The sequence below is a fragment of the Pectinophora gossypiella genome, chromosome 4 (genome assembly GCF_024362695.1).
Source record: "Pectinophora gossypiella chromosome 4, ilPecGoss1.1, whole genome shotgun sequence".
NCBI lineage: Eukaryota > Metazoa > Arthropoda > Insecta > Lepidoptera > Gelechiidae > Pectinophora > Pectinophora gossypiella.
This window is the reverse complement of record NC_065407.1, coordinates 6010566-6028686: the sequence shown is the minus strand read 5'-3', so window position 1 is coordinate 6028686 and position 18121 is coordinate 6010566. Positions and strand designations below refer to the sequence as shown.

At 36.2% G+C, this 18121-nt stretch overlaps 1 protein-coding gene across 11 annotated transcripts in view; it reads left to right on the top strand.

Moving 5' to 3' along the window:
- Window positions 1–18121, top strand: part of LOC126366181 (uncharacterized) — a 156591-nt gene that overhangs the window by 14920 nt on the left and 123550 nt on the right. For all 11 annotated transcript variants that reach the window (XM_050009145.1, XM_050009147.1, XM_050009150.1 and 8 more), the window contains exon 3: window positions 12381–12458. In XM_050009145.1, the coding sequence (XP_049865102.1) occupies window positions 12384–12458 (75 nt within the window). In that variant the 5' untranslated portion in view covers window positions 12381–12383. The remainder of the gene's footprint in view (window positions 1–12380; window positions 12459–18121) is intronic.

Sequence of the window (18121 nt, the reverse complement as noted above, 5' to 3'; positions counted from 1 at the left end):
CGAGAATACCGCGTTAATCAAACGTTATGATTTAGGCATTTTACTTCAGAAGCATTACTTTCATAATATACATATATACATACGTACGTAATCTTTAACAGAGTGGGCAGAGCCTCAAGTCATTGAAGACAACGTCCAGCCACTGTTGATAACTTTCTTCTTCTTCTCTCGTGTGGTATGTGAAGTCAGTGACCGACTATTAAAAAAAGAAGGAAAAATATTAAAGTCTTGTTTTCAACTGGTCAAATCAGATACTTTTACTAATCGTCAAAACACGAAATTACTATGTTTGTATGAAAAAGCACACTGGGACGTCATAGACAAACGTGATAAATAAAAATGTCGGATTTATTATTAACGTTTTTTTCTTGACTAAAATTTATGAATAAATTAAATAGAAAAAAGAAAATGATTTTCAGTAATTTTAGACGTGTCTTTATTTAGTAATCAGAATTTCATAATTTATCTTCAACCTAGTACACCACCCAATTGTTAGCGGGCCGTACTACACCAGCCCTGCAAGTAATTAGTCACTGTAAACCTAAGTGACGGATGCGCGGGAAAATCATACTTTGTTGATGTTTGCGTGTGTAATGCAATGCCTGTCACGCCATAAGTACCGCATGAATATTATAATCTGATATCTGATTGGTGGCTTATAGGGGGCTTCGGAAACGTCGCTATAGAACAACACAGCGCCCTGCCTCCCTGAAGGGATAGGGAGAGGTTGCACAGTAATGAGTAATATCATGTACCCACTTTAGAACCCTGTCGCACTAATATATTTGATATTTAATGAGACTTAGGGTTTAATTTGTCAAAAAAGTTAATGTGACATGGTATCAAAGTGTATACATAGTACTCGTGACTGTAACTGTACGGTAATATACGACAATTAGGCTCGCCGGATAGCCACTCTTTGCTAGCTATGTTTGAATCCTATCCGGCGAGCCTAATTGTCGTTTGCCGGGCATAACATACATAAACTGCCTATATACGTCCCACTGCTGGGCACAGGCCTCCCCTCAATCAACCGGAGGGGGTATGGAGCATACTCCACCACGCTGCTCCACTGCGGGTTGGTGGAGGACATAAATCCTGGAAATCGCGTGATATCAGTTATCTATGATCACACTCATAAAGTCGAATTTAGTGGTTAAGAGCTCGTGCCGAGATTCGAACCTACGCTATAAAACCGTATCTTATTATATGTACAGTTTCCCACGGCTTGTCGTACGTAGGTACATACATAGCGGTCAAATATATAACCCTCTTTTTTGTTTCATCGTTGTCGGGTAAATGTAACTACGTGCAGAGCTACAAATGATCTGACGGCAATGTGCAACCATCTAAGCTGACCTTTCTTTATGACAAAAACTTGCAAAATATATGCCAATCAATACATTAAGATTGGCGTGCAGTGAAGCGGACCTTCACCTATTAGGTAGCAATAGGTTAAAAAAATAAATAGGATAAAGATCCTACCAACTATACAAACACCCTGTTGCACGCAAACTTGTTTCGCGTGTGTATATCCGTCACGGAGGCGTTTCAAATAATTGCAATATACAAACATACGTACAAATTGATTTGTTGCTTATGGCCGTGACATTTTCTTTACCGGTTTCTTTGACATTTGTGTCAAGTGTCAAGTGACATTATGATGGCTATTGTTTTAACACCTCGTTTGGGGGAGTGTTTGATTTAATGATAACGTAATGATCCAATGATATATGAATTAACTTAATGACTTCATGTTGCCGTGTATAATTGCTACTTGCAAATTGCATAGATGGAACTTATGATTAGAATACATGAATAATTGTGGTGTTTAAACTATGAGGTTATTTATAATTATATTTATGCATAGAGAGTACGAACCTCCGCGTTTTTATGTGATTGCTATGGTAACATTATTCGTGGAAGTTAAAGATTCTTTTCTGGAGAAAAGAAAACACTGAACCCGTTTTCAGCTTCATCATCATCATATCATAAATAGCCTATATACGGTCACGAGCATCAATATGCATACATTTTGGTGCCATGTCACATGATTTTTTTTTGACAAATTGCATTGTAAATCTCACTAAATTTCAAATATGTTAGTGCGACAGAGTCCTAAAGGTCCTAAGGGTACATTATATTGCTCATGACTGTATGATCCACTGCTGGGCACAGGCCTCCCCTCAAATAACCGGAGGTATACTCCATATTCCCTCAGCTTCTTATAGTCTTTAAACCCAAGTAAGGCCTTATGTCCTCTCCAACATGATGCTTAGTCTTCCCTGGCCTTTTGAGACCCCAAGGTAAAAACTAACCTTGGGGTCTAAAAGGCCTTTCCAACTCAATTTATCACCATTTCCATCACATTCGTTAAGATGAATGTGATGGAAATACAACTTTCAGCCACATTTGATATTGAAGTCTTAAGAGACTTAAGAATCTTAAGAGACTTCAATATCAAATGTGGCGTTTGACCACAATCTCACCTGATGGTAAGTGAAGATGTGGTCTAAAGTGCTACACGCTTACCTCACGAAACGTTATTGAAAGTTCTAAACTCAAAATTATTATGAAACCGTTTACTAGATATAGAAAGAGTGTAAATTACCAAGCGCATAAAAATATTTGCATTCCAATATCGACTGACCGCAACGATATTTTATTTCCTAACCAGACTACCTCGCATTAGTATTCAACTTTGTGTAACATTGAACAAGTTAATATGCGGTGAGAATGTAAATGACAATATTAGATCCATCAATAAATTGGTAAATATTGAACGTAAATCATCATCATCATCTCCCTCGCGTTATCCCATTCATCAGGATCCGCTTATCTAACCTAAAAGATTGACAGGTCCGGTTTTTTACATAAGCGACTGCCTGTCTGACCTTCCAACTCGAAGGGAAAATCAGCCCAATACAGGCCACATACCTCCGAAACGCATTTCTCGGGTGTGTGAGTTTCCTCATGATGTTTTCCTTCACCGCTGAGCACGTGATAACCATTTATGAATACGAAAACAGGTTCGAAAACCATTGGTTTAGACCTGTGCTAGGACTCGAACCTGTGACGTCAGAGTCAAGCGTACTTCCAACTGGACTACTACGGTTTTTGAAACAGAACGTAAATACGTATGACGTCGAAGCAATTCATCTAAGAAAGCAATATTTCAATTTGTGTGCGTAATGTCAACAAATCTCAAATAGCAATATTGCTTTCTTAGATGAATTGCTTCGATGTGCCCTATTTAAACCCCTGTAGTGTGCATGCGAGCTTATGGTAAGTAAGGTCTAGTCAGAATCTAGTCTATACTCATGCTCGCCTGGTAACTTTACTGCGGAAGTGAAACCTAACTAACCTGCCTTAATCTGACATTTAAGTAATTATTTCATAAAATAAAGTACATTTATAATTGCGTATTTTCTCATATGATACATACTTGTATGGTGTACAGAAATATCAGTTTCTTACTTTGGTGTCCGTCATTTGGTGCCCAGCATGTTTAAGGGCTATACTTTAAAAAAAAAATAAGAATTCACTCATTTTTTTCTTTTAATAATACTGTTCTTACATAAAAAAATATTCCTAATTCAAAAACCTACCTATCTAAACAAATACCTATATAGTAAAAGGCCTCCACCATCCCGCAGTGGAACAGCGTGGTGGAGTAGCATACTCGAGGGTACTCAAGGGTACCTACCTATGAAGCATCATTCCCGCTGACGTATATCGGCTGTTAATGTTATGTTACTGTAAAAGAAAGACGACTTCAATTATATGTCTTCTAAAGAATTACAACCTCCGTATTTTGATCAAACGTCTGCTCAGCAAGTCAATGAACTCAACTGACATAGTTATGTATAAAACGTCTAGAGTCGTTTTTGATAGGAAAAGAGTGCTCTATTATAATATAATTCTAAAGATGGCTGTTGTCAACGTGCTTCTTTTTTTGGAAGTCGGTTAAAAACTGCGGTTACTTTTGACATTTACCGTATACCTACGGTTTCAATAAAGACAATTTTTCGTCAGCTTATAGGTATGTTTTCATCTGTTTAAAGTTCGTATATCGCCTACACAATATTGACATAGGTACACCTCTCAACCCAAAAGGGGTGAGCAGAGACATAATGGTATTGGCATAGAGATGTGTATGGTGACAGTTTTAAATTCGAAATTATGTCATCATCATTAATTTAAGAGCGATTTAAATTATTACATTTTTCGTATCCTTATTACAGTTTCTGAACGGTTTAGGATAAATAATAAAATTATAATGTTCTTCTAAAACATCAAGGAAGGTCAGACAGGCAGTCGCTTCTGTAATAAACCGGACCTGTCCAATCTTCAGGTTAGGAAACGGACCCTGTGGAAACAGGATAACGCTAGGGAGATGATGAATGTTTTCCTAAAACATGATATTAAGCCTACAAAATTACTACTTCTCACGTAACTGTTAACTTCACACTGGCTAGTAATATCAAACTAACGGAGAAAGAAATTATATGTGATATAACAATAAACAGAGGCAGTTTTCTCTTCTGGTGTTATAGCACTTTCTTTTGATATTGAAATACCATTTACGCTGTTAATTGGAATTGTTTAACCCCATAAGAATTTATTGTTAATTACTTTTAATCGATTTTTTGGTTATTTATAATTAACGTTTTTATTTCATCTTTCTACTTATTTTCTAGACTACGGTTATGTAAATTAAATGGATAGGCAATCATTACTAAAATCTTAAAAATAGAAAAACCTCTTAAGAAAATTATATTTATGGATATTATTTTCTTTCTATCTGCATAACTTATCTAGGGTAACGTGTAAGTAGCTTAAGTTGGTTTGTTAAATACTTTGTTTTGTTGTTTTTGACGAAGCCTGTGGTGGATTTAATGATGTATTTCATTTATAATTGACCCAGTCAAATACCCAATATTGCTTTTTTTATATGAATTGCTTTGATTTAGTCAAATAAAATAAATTTCTTTGTTAAATGTTCTTTTTTATAAGCCGTTGGTTATCTAAATAAATTAAATAAATAAAATTATTTCTTAATATTAATTTGCAGATAACTTTTGACACCAGGGTTGATGAGGTTGGTAATCCAACTCACAACCCACACGAGAGAAGAAGATAACTTTTAAGGTTTTCTTTTTTTAAGATTTTATTTATTTATTAAGATATCTTTGAAGGACATACCTGATGACGCATGTAAACTATTTATATAATAAAAAATATACGTTCATTTAACCGCCTCCGGTTGATTGAGAGGCGTAGGGATATAGGCAATTTATGTTATGTTCTTTTTAAGTCTATCTACATAGCTATTGTTATAAATAGCAAATAATGATCAACTATTCAAAGCCAACCTTAACCAGCCAAACGGAACGTTTGTGGCTGAACTTGCAAAGTATTATTGGGGCCGATATTGAGACACAAATATTCCAATATTTGTAGGTACTTACTTTAATACTGTTTTTTTTGTCCGATAAGCAATAGGCAGTCAAATTCGTAGACGCTCTCTATCGTAAAGTGTCAGTAAAAAAGTAAAGCATTTAGGGGAAATAGGTAAAAACTGTTTTAAACTGTTACCTATTCAGTTAATAGGTACTCGTAGCATAGAATAAGGAATAATACTACGTATAGAACTGCAACTCTCCGCCCCCCATCATGGGCTGAGCTTGGTTTACCTCACCCCCTCTCGGATATAGTTTAGTTGTCAATCGTATGGGCGTCAGACGTCACACACACAGGTGCGCGTGTACGATAACGTCAATGTATAATGTTTGTGTAAAACGAAGTGTTTTGTACTGGGTACTTTTTATTGTTTGTTTTCTATTGATAATAAATAAGTATTACAAATCTGGGGTAGCTATTTGCGCTTTTTAATAACATGAAAATGAAGATATTTATTTTGTACTTTTTAAATTTGACTTGTACAATATGTATTATGTTCTTGTACTTACAAATAATATAATGAAATAAAAAGGTAGATTATGGTTGTAATTACGAGTCAAGTCATTTTAATGTGTAAGGGATTATGGCTTAATATTCTTCAAGTAACAGATAAACATTTAGTCAGTCATGAGCAATGTACCCACTTTAGAACCCTGTCGCACTATCATATTTGACATTTAATAAGACTTACGGTTGAATTTGTCAAAAAAGTTAATGTGACATGGTTTCAAAGTGTATACATATTAATACTCGTGACCGTACCCACCGTTATTATACGCCCCACTGCTGGGCACAGGCCTCCCCTCAATCAACCGGAGGACATAAATATATTTATATTTAGTAAATTATTATATGATAACTATTAACAAACAATTTTGGTAACCCAATAGAAAATTTCCTATAGCAATCATTCAATCTTTAGCTTAGTTGAAGTGACGCAATGGTTGGGTCATTTAGTTTTTTTTTTATATCACGTCATGGTAAAAGCGTTGTAGCAGCCGAGTTCGTTCCGATAGTAACTGAACTGTAATTGAAGACAAGTATGTTGGAATCTCGACGCACTTTTTGCATGCCTTATGTGTATGCGCTTGATTTGCTTGTTAAACTTGTACAAGTTCGTTTTTCTTATAACTATTGAGAGTTCGTTGTTACCTGTCTGTTTTAAGACAGTAATTAAACAAAAACTTTACAAATAAGGTTATTATAAAGTTAGTGATTATTTAGAAGATATGAATGCATGGGATTAACTGTCTGAGAACTGATATTAGGCAGCTAAAATACTCAATTGTATACCAATATTTTATGTTTATTTTATTTGTTTAAAGAACGTCTAGTGCCTGTGCCGAGGTTTTTCTTGCAGATTCTTTTCCCCGGCTATACACAGGTTGTGAGAAGCTGCAGTAGTTTTAGGCGGATGAGACGTTCGTTATGTAAAAATTGACGATTCAAAGTGTAACTATGTTACCTACTGAATAAAGATATTTTTGAATTTGAATTTGAATTTGTAGTTAACCGGGATAGGAATTGGTGTTCCTTGAAAAACCAGTCAAAATAGTATAAAACTACATACTTATATACTTAACAACACATAAAATATATTATGCTTACGACTACAAGTACCTCAATTATTGACTTTCTAGACTACGTTCCTCAAAAACATTATAGATGGCGCTGTAATGATTTTCCTTCGTTTAACATTCTAATTTCATGAAATTGGATAACAAACATATTTTATCTTTGTTTTTGGGTATAAGTGATAACACCCTTTTCATTACACTCAGGTACAATCACATCTTCCACCCATTATTATTCTGATCAAAATAAAGGGAAGCAATATAGGTAGCAACATAATTCTATACATAATGTGATCCAAATATCAAGCGACATGTGTTTTTATATATGATTCTGCAAATACATTATATTTTGAATAATATGTAAGTACCCGAGTAATGTAACAGCCTCAGTGGTCTAGTGGTTAGAGCGTTAGGCTCACGATCTGGAGGTCCGGGTTCGATTCCCGATGGGGACATTGTCGAAATCACTTTGTGAGATTGTCCTTTGTTTGGTAAGGACTTTTCAGGCTTGAATCATCTGATTGTCCGAAAAAGTAAGATGATTCCGTGCTTCGGAGGGCACGTTAAGCCGTTGGTCCCGGCTATTAGCCGTATAAATCACCTCCACCAACCCGCATTGGAGCAGCGTGTTGGAGTATGCTCCATAACCCCTCCGGTTGATTGAGGAGAGACCTGTGCCCAGCAGTGGGACGTTATATAGGCTGTTTATGTACCCGAGTAATGAGAAAATAGGTAACTAATTATCACAGTAAGTCTCGACAGCGCCATCTATATAATTTTTGGGGAACGTAGCCTGGAAAGTTTCTCATTACAAGACTTGTGGCGTTAAAATGTCACATTGAAGTAATTCATCTAAAAAGTTATATTGCTATTTGACTTTTATTGACATTGCGCACTTACTTTTATATGCGCCAACGTCAAAAATTTCAGTATATGAATTGATTGAATGTGGCCTTTTTATGCTTTTTTGTGGCGGAGGGCAGGAGTCCTAGTATGGCTTTGTAATAGACTACTCTGGGCGCCATCCGACTTGCGTCAGACAGAGTACTGCGGGGCGGAAGGCAAGAGGGAAACCACTGCCCTATTTTCCCTAAAAAAGTAGCAAATGCTGCACCGACAAGAGCGTGGCTCTTAAATTGATGATGATGATGGCCTTTTAAGACCACAGAACTGTGGCACTACTCGGAATTTCATAAGTACATGGACATGGTGATATCATACTGGTTATTGCCGTGAATGTAAGGTAGCCAGAGAAAGTAGTCGGTTTGCGATAAAATGCAATTTAAAACAATTACGTCTACAGTTATGGAATTATGCCTTTTCGCCAAATACTGTTTTTATACTTTAGAAATTCTGTTACATAGACGCCCGTTGTATGCTAGCTACTTTTATTTATAAAACTGTATATTGTACAAAGAACAGGATATAAAGACATTTCGACTAATACAAGACAGACAAACGGTTCAGCTTATTTCTAGTACAAATTTCTTCCGGCAGATCGGGTACTCTTAATAATAAGCAATTCCTACTATTTTTGGTCGTGTTATAGAACAGCAAATAGAAAGAGAGTTTTGGAGTTATATGAAGAGTATCATGGCATTGACGAGCTTTATCTCAGTAGCTATTTTTTTTTACCCGTCTGACCCTTGGTTTCAAATGTGTATCTATCAATCCACCCAGCCTGTATCCACCCACTGCCTCCTCTCTTTCACGCAAATTTGAATTAAGTCATTAATAACCTTTTAATGCTAAAAATTATTATTCCTTATTAGCCCTAGATAAGCAATGGTTTTTATTATAACATATTCGTTGCAATTATATGCAGTTACATCAGTCGCTGGTCTATATACCAACTAGGCTGATCAGCCTGTAGAAAGTGCATGAACATTGCGACAGATGCACCGCGCATGCGCTGTCCACTCGCAAATAGTGCGTGATACTAATGGATCTGAATTCTTATAGATTTAGATCAAACCGCAATTTTCCAGTTTCGAAAACTCAGGTCTGCTTTGATTTGTGCAATTGGTTTGTTAGGCACGCTAGATTTTCTGCTACCAGTTTTTTGGTTGGACGTTGCTTACAAAAAGAAACAGAACTTCTTGACACGGTGACTAAAGCGGACTTGTAGCTTAAATCGAGCTCATCTGGAAAACACCACTGGCGTGTCACCAGCTTTCTTCTCAATCGGGTAGCGCTGGACGTGCTTTCCGAACTACGAAGCACTAATTATCTTGCTTTCGGACTGCAATGTCCTAACCAGACTAGAGGTCACAAAGTGATTTTTACCTTTCTGATCCTGTGCTCAACGCTCTACCACTGACTATCGAGACCTTGTAGTACATAGTGATATTTTTATATAATAGAAAAACAATATATATTTCCTCATTAATTTGACGCGCGAAAACGGTTGGTCACGTGACATTTTGCCCTGTGACGTCACATTTCAGGAAACAAAGAAACTGACAAATAGCATAACGTAAAACCTGACAGAAAAGTTTTTGTTTATTTTGTGAAATGTGACGTCACACGAAGCTCAATCATGGCCGCCCGTGTTACGGGTCTTGTAATTCACAGATAAAAAAATCGCTTTCTTATTTTGGTAAAAATAAAATATTTAAAAATGATAGTAATAAAAATACTGTTGGGTAATTATCTATAAATGATCATCATCATCAGCCCATTAACGTCCCCACTGCTGGGGCACGGGCCTTCCCTATGGATGGATAGGGAGATCGGGCCTTAAACCATCACGCGGGCCTAGTGCGGATTGATGGTTATTAACGATTTCTAATGCAGCTGGGACCGACGGCTTAACGTGCCTTCCGAAGCTCGGAGGAGTTCGAGATGAAAACTTTTTTTTTGTGGTCACCCATCCTATGACCGGCCTTTGCGAAAGTTGTTTTACTTCAAAAATCGCAGACCGAGCGCGTTTACCGCTGCGCCACCGAGCTCCTCGTAAATGATAATCTACCATTATACGACATATTTCATATTTTATTGTTACAAATGTCAAGTATCCAATTATGCATCGCTTGTTTTTGATTGACTTGCAAAATGTTTCTACAATGGGATGACTGAGATAAAATATGTGCGTACGCACGAATATACGTAATGAAATACAATATAAAATTATATTTATAGAATGTAAAACGTTAGTATACATATTTATGTAAGTAGGTTATAAATGTATGTTTTCTAACCACTTGTGACTTCGTCCGTTCCTTTGGGATTGCGAGCGTGATCAAGCCACTTGACAACCTAGTTAAATGAAATACTTTTACGAAATGTCAAAACGAATATTGTCTATGGATTTTGTATGAAAATACTGCGTTATGACGTCATAAATAATAGCTGTCAAACGTCGTACTCATTCATATTTAAAATTAGAAAATAACTCTACAAGAAAAATGAGAATGATTTTTGATCATCGCAAACAGACATTCATTATTAAGCATTTTATAATGCTTATGTTAAACAGAAAAAAATACGTCTGCCAGTTCCAAGCTCCTCAGAACACTGCATTATGTACTGGTTCCTAAGGTCGACAAACTTAAACTAGCAACTTATTAAAATTACAATAGAAAATTAGCTCTAATGACCAATAGATCGCTTGACGGTCAATGACATTTCCTCTACGCGTAACCGTCAAGAGCCTTGGATATTTGTTTTCAATTTTATTGCCGCACACTTTCACTATCAAAATATATGACACTTTCTACTGAACGTAGATAATATTGAATTCTTCGAGGAGTGTTCCGAGATTTATCACCGACACTGATAATAAAGAAAAAAAAAACTTTTTTATTGTTATTCCTTATAACACGCCTCATAGATATACCTACAAATCGGGTTATTTCTTTTTGTTTTATTGTATTGTATCGGTACGGTTCTTAGGGGTACTGTTTCGGAACTGTATTATTTTTCCTATAATAACTTAAATGATTTTTAGGCACGCGTATTTCCCACCGGGGTAAGCAGAGACTATGGAATTCCATTTGCTTCGATCCTGACACACTTCTCTTGCTTCCTCCATATTCATCAATCGTTTCATACACGCACGCCGGTTCAGAGTAGATCGTACTAACCATTTTCTAAGGACATCTCCAATTTGGTTTTCTAGGTCTTCCTCAGCCAGCTCTACCACTTTCGCACTTAATTTTCGCTACGAGTTTAAACATTTATTTTAATTTAAATGAAATTAAAAGCTAACTTTTTATGGTTATGTCTAATGCTTTTATAATTTTCTTTGTTTCCTTTTATAATAAGAGCGAAGTGATTTCGCAACAGATTTTACCGTAAAACTTATGTAAGTGTGCAATTTTGTGGCATAGAGGCTGTAAAACAATAACAGTAATACAAACAGTACATCTAATAACACAAACGTTGACTGTACGGATAGAAATGGTTTGTCATTTTTATTAGGTCTAAATTACTCTACGGACAGAGCGTTTCAGTTATATATACGTAATTTAATTTATATCTAGGTATTTTTTCTCCTGTGATGTGGACTGTGAAGTAATTGACCGACTGCACTAATCCTGTCTCTAGCCATAGAGGCAGCCAATCAGCTCGCGACACCAAACACTTCAGGACCCCGATACCGACCCCGCCGGCGTGGTCAACGATTCCCCTCAATCAGCGCTTATGGCTATCGACCCACTAGGGTCCACTAATTCTTTCAAATATTTTTCCTCTCAGACGACGCCCTGAGCCGAGGTCCGCGCCAAACTGGGCACCCTCAGGCCTGTTGTCTCAAACGTTGTACCTTCAGCGCTCCCCATTTATCCGGCCAAGTAGTTAATGCCATCTGCGGCAAATCTACAATAAGTAACGTAAATTTTTTTTTTTCAAAAATGTGCACCAATCCTGTGTCAGGTTTATTAGTGAACCGCTAAAGACCCCTGATATGGCTCATGTAACGGCTCCGTACTTACTTAAGTTAATTGAAACTGGGAACCGTTGGTTCCGGTTAAGCGTGCAATAATTTTCAGATAATCATATTATTCAACTTGCAATGTCCTAACCAGACAAAGGACAATCTTACAACGAGATTTTGAAAGTCTTCTCATCGGGAATTGAACCCGAATCCTAAAAGTTGTTGAACCGAAAGTTGTAAGCCATTTGACCGCTGAAACTATTTGTTTACCTTTAGCATGCTATTGATTAAAAACGTCATAACATAAGCTTACGACTATCCCCAATTGGGGTAAGAGGTTCATTCATTGAAAGATAAACTAAGTATCCCCACTTCACCGAGCTTTCTCTAAGATCAACGCGATAAGAGGTATGCTATGGATTAGTTGATGAGTTTTTTTAATTTTTTTTTTTTTTGTGTTGTTCCAGAGGATGCGAGCCGGTGTGTGGTGCGCCGCGGCTGCGCTGGCGCTGCTGACACTCGCTGGCGCCCTCCGAACCCCACAGGTACGTCATTACGTCAGTACGCCACAAGACAGGCGATTCACTATTGTGTAGTACTTTGCTGTAGCTGGTATTGTGTTTTGTGGATATTAGTAGAATCTTTATTTATTTAGAATAAAATAGTCCTGACTTCTTATTTCGTTAAGGTAGGTCCGATTTAGATGATATTTTCTTGTTAAGATGTATTTTTTTATATATAAAATAATAGGTACTGAACCTATTTTAAAATAAGAAACATCTTTAGTGAGTATAGGCTGGAAATAATAACATGGATTTTCGAACACAATACAATGTCGATAGATAAAGAGAGAGAGGGAGAGAGAGAGAGAGAGGGAGAGAGAGAGGGAGAGAGAGGGAGAGAGAGGGAGAGAGAGGGAGAGAGAGAGGGGGAGAGAGAGGGAGAGAGAGGGAGAGAGAGGGAGAGAGAGAGAGAGAGAGACGGAGAAACATTTCTGAAAAATACTATAATGTGTTATGATACTATAATGTGTTATGACACTACCTACCTTTGGTAGGTAAGTAATTTACAATCTTCTTCTTTGCGAGTCGATGGCGATCGAAACTAAATTTTTGCTGACCAGTAATTTACAATAAAGCAACGGAAAAACGCGAACACTATGACTCATTCGGCAACAAAATATTTATTGCGGCAGAAATATAAACTTCCGTAAGTACTGGATATGAAAGGCAAACATTTACTAGTTCAATAACATTGAACTTGAGGCACTGCAGGTTTTGTTAGTTTTTAAGTTTGTTTTTAAATAATAAATAACTATACACACTCACATCCAAACTAATATTATAAATGGGAAAGTGTATGTGTGTGTCTGTCTGTTTGTTTGTCTATCTTTCACGGCAAAACGGAGCGACGATTTGGAGTTGGAGAGTGCCATAGGCTACTTTTGTATCTTTCTAACCCCCCTCTTCCCTAAAATGGGGGGTAGAAGTTTTTATGGAGCATACCGCAATGTTAAAGATAGAAAGGTAAAAAATGGTACTTACGCGTACTATTTTTAGTAACAAAAAAATGGTGCATCGTTTTTGTTGGAAATGGCCCCCAACCCCAACCCCTTCAAAGAGGAGGTAAAATTCAAAAAGTAGGAAGCTAAAAATTGGTACATTAGGAAAGGGGAACCACGTTACCCTGAATTTAACGCGAGCGAAACCGCAGACAAAAGCATAGTATTGTTTAAAAACTCTACTTTTATAAAATTTTCAGTTCTAACTAGTCAGTAAATAGTCAGTCAAAACTCTGGGATTTCTCAGAATTGTCTAGTGATATCGCATTTTCCGGGATTAGAAATTCCGTAAGTACTTCAGAAGGAACGTTAAGCAGTTGATTGAATCACACATATTGTCATAACACACACGAGAGAAGATAACAGCAAACTATAAAAAATATTATTTTTTTGTCGAGTCTGAATTCACGCTTAGTTTACTAGCTATGTGTGCTTGCGTAACTTTATTGCAGTCAACAATGCGAGCCTTCGTAATTGGCGTAACATGATTCTAATTAAGACATTAACTTGGCCATGTCATAGTGATTTCGTCGATGTCTTTGAAATACTTACAATTAAATTTATTTAAAGTTGGTCGTTTTTTTTTGTGTCAGAAAATATATTTGAAGTGTCTTATAATATTTGGGAATAACTTGGAATCTAATGCTGTCGGGACGGGAATGTTATGTGATAAAAGAACTGCACTTAGGAACTTCGTACCATTATACTACATGAAATTAGTTTTAGAGTTACTAACCTTCTAATTCAAAATCAAAAATATTGATATTCATTCAGTAGGTAACATAGTTACAGTTACAATCGTCTTTGTCTGTGACACTAGTATTCAAGGGTGAGAGCCTTCAGCGCTCCCCATTAATGCCATCTGCGACAAATCTACAATAAGTCACGTCAAAAAACAAAATCTAGTATTCAAGTTTCACACGAAAATTGGGTTAAACTTATGTTATTTTCATTCTGACCTCTTCAAAATCAATAACATCCATACTATATAGTGATCAAATGTTGGTATTATACTTCAAACAAAGGCATACAAATGAAATACAAACAGGTATATCAATATATTTACGATACAATTCGACACGACCTGGAAAATACCCTAATACGAACCTCGGCGGTTCAGCAATAAATTCTCTACCATGCTTTTATAATAATATTACATTGACACGGCACTAGCTGTGAACCTACTTGATACTTTAAATATTGGCTGCACAGAGTAAGGTTAAATTTGCTGTTACAATTTAGCATTGTTTATTTATAGTTTAAGAACTGAATTTGCGTTTAAGTGCTTTGTAAGTAGATTATATGATCTGTGGTAGAGTGAACCGTAAATAGGTCAGTAAGTCCGGTGCTTACATTCGCGATGAAGACTTTTATAACAAAATAAATCTACCTATTTAGAACACCGGATTTGTTAAAGGTTTTCCCTGTTGCATAGAAAGGTTTTAAATGATTCATTCACTGTAATTAATTCGTTTGGTAAAACCAAGCTAGTTTCTCAGGGTTGGTTGTAATTTGTTTGGTAAACGATGCATTTTAATACTATTATTCAAGCTTCATAAGTCTCAGTGGGCACATTTTGTTGACTATTTTTTAGTTTGATGGAACTTAAATACAAACCGAGTCGTGGTAGCCCAGTTCGAAACCCAGCACGGGCCTTAAACAATTATTTTATCAATCAATGTTTGGATTATAAATGATAATCACGTGCTCAAAAAAGACATTACGTGCTAAGAAAAACATAGTGAGGAAACCCACATAATCGAGAAATGCATTTTCGGAGGTATGTGACCTATTCTGTAAAAAAAAACGGACCTGTCAAATCTTCAGGTTAGGTAAGCGGATTACGTGAGAAACGGGAGATGAGATGCCAGGCCAGGCGGGCCAGGGAGATGGTGGAACTTACAAACAATATGTACCTTTTCTATCTTCAATTAATAGACATTTTTGTTTTATTATTTATCTATGCTTGGTAGATAGACTAACACAACGCACCGTAATCCTATCGGGGATTTTGCATATATTTTTTGCTATTGATATGAAGTAAACTGTCATAGTATCAAAAGCTTGACATTAAAATTGCAACAAACCGCAAACTTAACCACTTAGTTGCAGTATTAATTGATCTACATTAATCCTGAGCGGTCAGTTTTCTCAAGGCTAATTTATATACCAATATAATAATTTTCTAGAACCAGAATAAAATAATAATATTAAGTGCCTATATTTAAAACGAACCTCTTTGTTGTGTGTTTGAATAAATTTCATTTCATTTCATCATATTGAAGCACTATTTTTGTTTAATCACAACATAATATAAGCTCACGATAGTCGTACGTCATTCATCACAGATGAACTGCATACCCACGCTTCATCAATTTTTCTGTTAGATCAACTTGATAGTTTGTAGTATCCTAGTGAGCCATGGCCCTTAAACTACGATTTGAGATTCGAACTCGTAATCTTTCGATGTAAGTCACGTGTTCTACCAATACACTTAAGAAACCATTTATAAGGCCGCCCAAATTGTACTATATTCATGTCTTATGTTGTCTGATTGTTGAAATACTGTTCTGTGCTTAAATTAGGTATATTTGATTTGATTATCTATTTGGGCTGTCACTCTTTCAAAAGTCAAGTTATAAAAGCTCGGTCTACCTGCTACAACAGTTCTATAAGTTCAATTAGGCAAATTATCTGTCCTTCGTTTTTCTCTCTCTCCCCTCTGCATACATACACTCACTACATAAACTCACGCCTATTTCCCACCAGGGTAACCAGAGATTATGAAATTTCATTTGCTCGGTGCACACACACTTCTCTTGCTTCCCCCTCTGCATAAAGCTCTACGAACATAGAAACTCAACTCGAAAAATCTAACATAAAATATTCCGGCCCGGTACCTTTCCCCTCCCGGTTTCATCTCTGTGTGCATCAACGAATCCTTAAGGTTAATGAAGTTCAAGTTCAAATAATAACATTTATTTTGACCACGTAAACCAACTTTAGTGTGTGCCTCCTTTTTTTTTTTGTTGACGGAAATGGCATTATAAATGGGGAGCGCTGAGGCTCTCACCCGGTACAACATTTAAGACAGGCCTGAGGGCCCGAACCTCGGCTCAGGGCTTCGTATCTTCTATAAATAAATAAATTTTGTAACAAGAATTAACCCCATCAATATTCATGGCTACTGGTGATTTAATAACACACATTAGTAAAATGTCAAGATATTACTATATTTTTGATTCAATTTATTCAAATTCTTCTAAAATGTTACAGTTATAATATATTCTAAATGACAATTAAATTAACAGACAGAGGTCATTCAGAGGTGCTTTATATTATTACTGATAATAAATCTTTTATATTCAAAGTTTTAGTATCAAATTAATGAAAGTCCAATTAATACAGAGCCGATACTTGCCAATGCAGAGGCGTAGCAGACCAGGGAACGATATGTCACGAGTACTAATATGTATACACCCATGTCACATTAACTTTTTTGACAAATTAAACCGAAGTCCCATTAAATGTCAAATATGATAGTGCGACAGGGTTCTAAAGTGGGTACATGATATTGCTCATGATTGTACTGCAGCCTTAGTGTGCAAAGGTTTCTTTTATCCTTTTCTATTACTCAGTACCGTTATTCGTTAGAGCGAGATAATGCGACCGCTGAATCGGCGAAGCGGTTGCACCTTCGTTCTTTATCTCGTTCTAGAAAATGAGGGTTGTGAGTAACAGAAAATAGGAACATAGGAAAGTGCGCTGCAGTGCGGCGATATAGCAAACCTAGATGAAAGGGGTTCTATTCCGTGGCGAACCCTAATGGAGTATTTATTTGTCTTTACTTTATTGTAAACAGAGACTATGGAATTCCATTTGCTTCGATCCTGACACACTTCTCTTGCTTCCTCTTCATTTATCAATCGTTTCATACACGCACGCCTATTATTTGTCTTTCTAAAGTCAAAATGGTAACCCGTTGCACCAAGGTTGAAAACAGCAACGAGATTTCTTATCTTTATTGTCATAACAACTTTATTAATATCTCTGTGACATTTTATCACAGTATTACCTTCCGGGTAACCTTGAACTAAGCCTGATGCCAATGATTTAGGATATTATGCTTTAATATCAAGGACGTTAGGTGGAACTTACATAAGCCGAAATGTTATTTTATCGGAATTTTCTTAGCAACAGTTGTTTGTAAGAGGATTCTGATATTTACAATTCTAATTGGGACATTTAAGCTAATTAATTTGTGTTACTAATGTGGATATTAAAAAGTTGTGACTAAATATATCAAAGAGTTTATGGTTGGACGAAGATCGTTAAAAGTTACGAACGAAGCTACCTTCTATAACGATAAAGTGATTGCTGAGTTTAGCTTTCAATAATAATGTTTCCTTTTGTTACAAAAACAATACAATACAATACAAAAACTCTTTATTGCACTTAAAACAAACATTAATACAGAAATCCTTTTTATATTAGATACATAATATATTATTTTTACACCGCCACTTCCTAAGTTGGTTTAACAGAAAGCTCGGTAGCTCTGACTACCCCACGGGGATATAGTCGTGAGTTTATGTTTTTTTTTAAAGTTATGCGTCACATACATACATAAAATCACGCGTTTCTTAC